A 7,321-nucleotide genomic window follows, 5' to 3' on the forward strand; every position below is an offset into this window, starting at 1 on the left:
CACGTGTTCCAGGCTCAGCACTGACGGCGCTACATGGGTTCAGTAACTCACATCTCATAACAAACATTTCCCCACCATTTTACAGAAACTGAGGCACAGAGAGAGTTAATGTCTTGTCCCAAATCACAGTACTGTAAATGATCTCACCAAATCATTCTTGATCCCAAACCCTCTTGTTAAACCAGTTCACTGCACTGCCTTTCTGTGTTTGTGGGGTAAACAGCAACAGAAGGAGCTGCTTTATTTTTTGACTGTTCTCTAAGAGTTACATGTATTACATGCCTCGCTCAATCCTAACTACAACTGTGCAAAGTAAGTGGCGTCGTCTCTATCTTATAGTGAAAACAATGAGGCTTACAAACAGTGAGGCCTACAAACAAACAATGAGGGAGGGTAAACAGCATGCCTGTTCAAATTCACTAAGCAAGTCATCCATGTGGGGTGTGAATCTGAAACCCTGTTTACCCTTAAATTGTTTTGCTTTTTCTCCCCCTTGACAATGAATAGAGAAGTGAGAAGGAAAGGAGATATTTATAAGGTTCTCTCCTGATCCCACAGTACACCTGGAAGTCTGTGTCTGAAATTTAAGAAATGAAATTGAATACTCTTTCCTTTCCCACTTTGCTATTATCTTTTTAAATGTCTGAGTAAGGAGCATTTTAATTTGCTTTGAAAAATATGGTTTATCTGGGTCTTTCAGTTGCTGGAACACACCCAGATTCTTCCTGCCTGAGCAGTCTGTGTACAGTGATTTTCTGCATCTGAAACTTTCCCCTGGTCTTGGCAGGACTGGCTTCTTATTCTACTGCTCTCAGTGAAATGGCATCTTCTCACTGAAGTCTTCCATGAACCATTGTCAATCTCCATCCCATCACCTTGGTTTTTCTTCCTTTTCCCTCTTGATTACCTGCAAATGAAGCTCGTAAGAACATGGACCTCATGTATTCACGGTGTATCTTCAGCCATTAAAACAGGGCTTGGCAGAGAGTATAAGCTCAATGGATATCATGTGTGACTAAATATAAAATGACCCCAAATATGACAGAAAACCCACATTATTGCCAATTTGAAATGTAGAAGAAATAATAAAATACGTATGTAAAGCATTTATTTGTTAATTTAGTTACACACATTTAAAACTATACATTTTATGTATATGTAATACTAATGTATTGTTTTTTCTTACTCACATTGTATAAAATGACATTTCAATTGAAATTTAGTTGCCGTACAATATTGTATTATTGTCCGGTGTCCTATGTAATGATTTGACAGGTGTCCACATTATGGTGATCACCCCAATAAGTTTGTAACCATTTATCCCCATGCAAAGTTATTAAAATGTTATTGACCATGTTCTTATGCTGTATATTAAATCTCTGTGGTTTATGCCTTTTGTAAGTGGAGGTTGGTACCTCCTAACCCCCTTCACCGCTTTGCCCACCGTGGCTCTGTATTTGCAAAAGTAGACGGAATCACTGGGGATTTAACCTTACTGACTATACTAACGATGACATTTTGATTAGCCATTTTATAAATGGGAAGTCTCTGGCTCTCCTCTGCTTTTTCTCACGAGAAGGGATTTTCTGGTGTTGAATAAGGACAACTTGCAACTATTTTATTGAACACATGCCAGTTGAAAGTGAAAGCAAGCTTTTCATTTCTCAGAAACTGACTAGAGATTAGGAAAACAGCTCTTTCCTGATCAGCACAGAGTGCGCAGCTGCGGCTTTTTTTAAATGTCAGGCTGCTTGAACTATTTTCTGGGCAAGTTTTCTCTTGGCAGTTTTCTAGGGAGGTTTTCTCTAAATGCTGGTTGTGAGCTATAATTCCTCACTTTCCAGTGTACTTGGAGTTGCAGGGTCTAGAATGCTTGCATTCCTTAAGAGATAGTCGCAGATCAAGTTAATTTGCATGTTGGTATTATTACATTAAAACTTCACATATGTATACATGCCCAGTGGTTTTAAATGTTGTCCAGAGTTATAGGTCCCAAGAATAGACTTTGAACTTCAGGTGTGGGATTGTTTTTTATATTAAGCTGCTTTTCACACAAAGAACTTCATGCAGCACCAAGTTCTCATTTATTCAGCTGGGGTCACTAAGTCTCACATACAACGGAGCCAAGACCAGCAGATTAGGAACAGAATCCGCAGTATACATGTGTGTTTAGAAAAGCATACGTACTGTGTGCACCTGTGCTAGGTGCTCATGGGGGTATGAAGATCAATTAGACGCAGTCATTGCCCTAAGACCGACTTAATGTAGTGAGTGGGATTGACGTGCACTCAGTTAATAGAAAGTTTCATCGACTGTACCAAATATGCCACACGGTGAGGGGTGCTGAGGGTAGGGGAGTATTTATGTGTGCGTGCGGAGGGCTACGTGCGACCTCTCTGTATTTTCTGCTCAATTCTGTTGTGAACCTGAAACTGCTCTAAAAGAATAAAGTCTATTAAAAGATAAAAATAAAAGGAAAAGAATGGAAAGGAGAGGGAGGGGGAGCACCGATTACTGAAGCGGCTAGTCTCAATAGCTCAAATGGAAACTTTCACCCACGGGGAATTTATTTTGATGTCAGTTATATGAATGGATTGTATTGTAGTTTGAAAACAATGGCCTGACGGTTGTTCCTTTTTCATATTTAAATTTCTTTCTTAACTATCTATTCTGCCCTGCTATCCTAATGAACTCAGTACTATGCTTTAAATGACGATATATTTTGTTTCAGTACTGTAGTGAATTTTTTTCCAATGTATGTTTGGCTCCTCTGACCAACCAATCCTTAGTGAAAAGTAGGATCACTTCGTGAAATTCCTTCAGAATTGGGATTATATTGGATATAACAGGCAAATACAAACTGACTTATAAATACTATTTTTAGGTCATTGCTTTCATTTTGGAGCATAGCTTGTTGCTTCATTTAAAACCCCTTTTTAGTTCTCCAGCATTATTGTGTAGTTTTCTCTATTTCTCTTCAAATTCAAATTGTTATAATTGCCTTACTGTTTTTCCTTTTTAATTGAGTTAAAAAACAGATAACACAAACTTTACCATCCTAACTATTTTAAGTGTACACATTAAATATAGTTAAATGTTAATTATATTCACGTCATTGTGGAACAGATCTGTAGAGATATTTCACCCTGCAAAACTGAAACTCTATACCCACTGAGCACCCCCATTACCCTCTCACTCCAGCCCTTGACAACCACCAGTTCCTATCAGTTTGACTACCTTATATAGCTCATATAAGTGTAACAAAAAAGTATTGCTCTTTTTGTAACTAGTTTATTTTATTTAGAATAGTACCTTGATTGTTAATCTGTGTGGTACCATGTGACAAGATTTTTCTTTTTTAAGGCTAACATTTCATTGTATGCTTATACAATATTTTCTTTATCTATTTATCTGTTGGATTCTAATATAGCAGAATCTCTGGGTCATATGGTAACTCTATTTGAAATTTTTTGAGATTCACTGTACAGTTTTCCATAGTTGCTGCATAATTTTTCATTTCTACTCACATTTCCACAAGAGTTCCAATTTTTCCATATTGCTCACCAATATTTGTTTTTCCTTTCTCTCTTTCTCTTCTTCTTTCCTCCTTTCTTCTTCTCTGTCTTTCTCTCTTTCTTCTTTCCTTTCTCTCTTTTTCTTTCTCTTCTTTCTTCCTTTCTTTCTTCTTTCTCTCTTTTCTCTCTTCTTTCCTTTCTTTTCCTTGAGAGTGGCCATCCTAATTAGTGAGAGGTGATATCTTATTGTAGTTTGGACCTTTAGATTTGCATTTCCCTAAGGATTAGTGCATGTTTTGACATCTTTCTATGGCTTGTTAGCTATTTGTTTATCTTCTTTGGAGAAAGATAAAGCTTTGATCCTTTAAAAAACTGGATTATTTGGTTTTTGTTGTGAATTGTAGGAGTTTCTTTATATTCTAGAACTTGTCTCCTACCAGATATATGATTTGCAAATATTTTCTCTCTTCTGTAAGTTGAATTTTACCGTTGATTGTTTCCTTTGATGAACAGAATTTTTAAAATGACAGACCAGTGTCCTTGATGTATGTTGATGTGAAAATCCTCTACAAAAAACTATGAGACAAAATTCAGTAGCATATTAAAAGAAGTACATACCATGACCAAATGTGTATTGTACCTGCAATTAAAGGATTGTTCAACATAGGAAAATCAATCAATGTGACATACCATGTAACAGAATAAAGGGCAAAAACCACATGATCATCTCAAGTGATGGACAAAAAGCATTGGACTAAATTCAACACCCTTTCCCGATAAAAATACTCAGTAAAATGGGAACACCAGGAAACTACCTCCACATAATAAAGTCTATATATGTAAAACCCACATGTAACATCTCACTCAGAGGTGAAAGACAAACCTTTCAGTAAAAGATCAGGAATAAGGCAACAGTGACCACTTGGCCACTTCTATTCAACATAGTACTGGAAGTCCCAGATAAAGCAATTAGAGAAGAAAACTGAAAGGCATCCACTTCAGAAAGGAACAAGTAAAACTATTCCTGTTTACAAAGGGCGTAGTCTTATATGAAAAAATTGTAAAGACTTCACCAAAAAAACCTCTGTTATAAGTAATAAATGAATTCAGCAATTTTGTAGGACATAAAATCAACATGTAAAAATCAATTGCATTTTTATACACTAACAATAAAACCAATCCAAAAAGGAAATTAAGAAAACAATCTCATTATAATACATCAAAAAGAATAAACTAATAAATTATTGTATATGAATATAAAAACAATTAATAAAATTAAACCCAGAAGGCAAAAGACTTATACACTGAAAAGCACAAAACTTTGATAAAAGAAATTTTAAATGACAAATAAATGGAAGACATTCCATGTTCATGATTATAAGACTTAATATTGCTTAAATGTCCATACTACCCAACACGATCTACAGATTCAATGCAATCTCTATCAAAAGCCCAATGGTGTCTTTTTCAGAAACATTAAAAGCCAACCTAAAATTCACATGGACTCTCGAGGGAATAGCCCTGGCAATCTTGAAAAAGAATCAAGTTGGAGGACTCACACTTCCTTGTTTTGTAGTATCTTTGTCTGACTTTGGGATCAGGTACTGCTTGCCTCATAGAATGAATTTGGAAGTGATCCCTCCTCCAGTTTTTTTGGAGGGCTTCAAGGGGATTGATGCTAATTGTTCTTCATTTCTTACTTTCCCATCAACAGGGCACAAGTGTTCCCTTTTCTCTATGTTATTGGCCAACACTTATTATTTGTTGGCTTCTTGATATTAGCTGTTCTGATAGATATGAGGTGATACTATGGTTTTGATTTGCATTTCTCTGATGATTTGTGATGTTGAGCATCTTTTTATGTGTCTGTTGGACATCTGTACATCATCTTTGGAAAAATGTCTATTCAAATCCTCATTTTTAATCAGGTTATTTGGTTCTTAGATGTTAAGTTGTATGAGTTCTTTCTATATTTTGGATACTAACCCCTTATCAGATATATCATTTGCAAAACTTCTCCCATTCAGTAGGTGGCCTATTGTTTTGTGGATAGTTTTCATTGCTGTGCAGGAGCTTTTTAGTTTGATGTCATCCCTTTTGTTTCCTTTTCCTTTGTATTTCCCGGCTGAGGACATATGTAGATAGTTCTGCAGTTCAATATGGAAAAACGCCTTACATTCGTATATTTTTAGTTTCCCCAGAACTATTGCCCACACTAACATTCAGTGATTATCAGAAGTACCCTAATAGAAGAAAAACTGAAAACTGAGAGAAATGTTTGATGATCTGACAAATTTTTAAAATTTGTTGTTGGTTACGATTGCTTTGTACATTTAAATAAATATTTACTTTTTGATTTTTATTTCTGCATCTTTGAAAGTGGACTTCCAAAATATAAAAATGCAGCCCCTCCCCCAAGTTCTGCATCCAGCCCAATGAAAACCAATGGAAGAATGAGCCTCTAAATGATAGTGATTATTTTGACCTATAAAATTATGTTTTATAAATGTACACTCACACCTAAGTGTGGGGCACCTTTGGACATGAGAGCTCTTTCTGACTTGGGCTCCAGGACAGGCCTGAATGTTACTGTTTGAAGTGACCCCCACATTAGTCAGAGGGCTGGAAGCAGTGGGGAACATGAGAATGTTGCTTAGCATGTCATAGACTAAAGGGACATGCAAGTCTCTCGGTGTCATGAAACGTCCCTCTCACCAAGATGAAAGATACAATGTAGAGCCGCCCTCAGAGGTGGGACTGGGTCGGAACAGGGAGGTCCTCAGACATCTCACGTTTGCTCTCTTCCTGTCAACCTGTAAACAAGAAGTGTCCTCTTCTTCCTGTTAAATACATTAGTCCTGGATAGGTAGCTTGCTCTAGGTGCTACGTGCGTCCTCCCCTTCCACGTGGAGACAAACTGCTTTCTGCGTCACTTCTCCCTTCTTTAATGGTTACCCTGCCATCCAATCTGTGTCCTGTTCCCATCATTTCACTAAATCTGTCCTTGTCAAGTTTGCTGATCACCTTCCTTGGACTCCTTCTCAGAATACACTGCATATAATCCAACACTCAACAATCTCTATCCCATTTCCTAAATTTCATCCCTTGCTTATTTTTCTCCAGATCACACTCCATCATCTAACACACATACGGACTTTTCTTTTCTTTTTTTTTTTTTTTTGAAATTACCTGATGACTCAAGTAGACAAGAGCTGTTCACTTTGTTCACTTCTGGATCCTGAGCCCTTAGAACTGTGCCCAGCACAAGGTAGGGACTCCACAAATATTGGTTGAATTAATGGGACATCACATTTTCCTGGAACTCCGAGAACCTTTTCTGGCCACTTCTCTCACCTCCTTCATGTCCCATCCCACCTCTGCTGACCCCTGAAATGTTAGTGTTCTCAAGGCTCCGGCACACATCCTTTGCTTTTCTCATTCTATCCATTTTACACATCATGTGGGCATCACTAACACATAAGTAGTTTGGTTGTCTAACAAATCCTGTCCACTTAGCTGGGCATTCGGGCCTCATTATGGATTCTGCAACTAGGTTTTGAGACTCAATCCTCACTCCTCCACTATGGGAAACCTGTTTCAGGCCTGCACCAGGGTGAGAGCTCAATGCTCTCCTTCCTCTGATGGCAGCTTCCTCACTGAATTGTCCTCCTCTTAGGATGACACAGGTAAGGAAGCAGAAGTGCTACGTGAAGGTGACCAGGAATATAGATTTGTCACCTCCTCCCTCTCACATATTCTGCTTATGAATGCATGTTTTATCTTTCTTCTTGCCCATCAGATAAATT

General features: G+C 37.5%; 1 protein-coding gene across 1 annotated transcript in view; it reads right to left on the bottom strand.

The window, feature by feature from the left end:
- Nucleotides 1–871: 871 nt before the first annotated feature.
- LOC116668103 (guanylate-binding protein 6-like) overlaps nucleotides 872–7,321 on the bottom strand; it is a 16,474-nt gene continuing 10,024 nt past the window's right edge. Inside the window, exon 6 of the mRNA XM_032494657.1 lies at nucleotides 872–907. Within this exon, the coding sequence (XP_032350548.1) occupies nucleotides 872–907 (36 nt within the window). The remainder of the gene's footprint in view (nucleotides 908–7,321) is intronic.

Source organism: Camelus ferus, chromosome 13 (genome assembly GCF_009834535.1).
Source record: "Camelus ferus isolate YT-003-E chromosome 13, BCGSAC_Cfer_1.0, whole genome shotgun sequence".
Lineage (NCBI taxonomy): Eukaryota > Metazoa > Chordata > Mammalia > Artiodactyla > Camelidae > Camelus > Camelus ferus.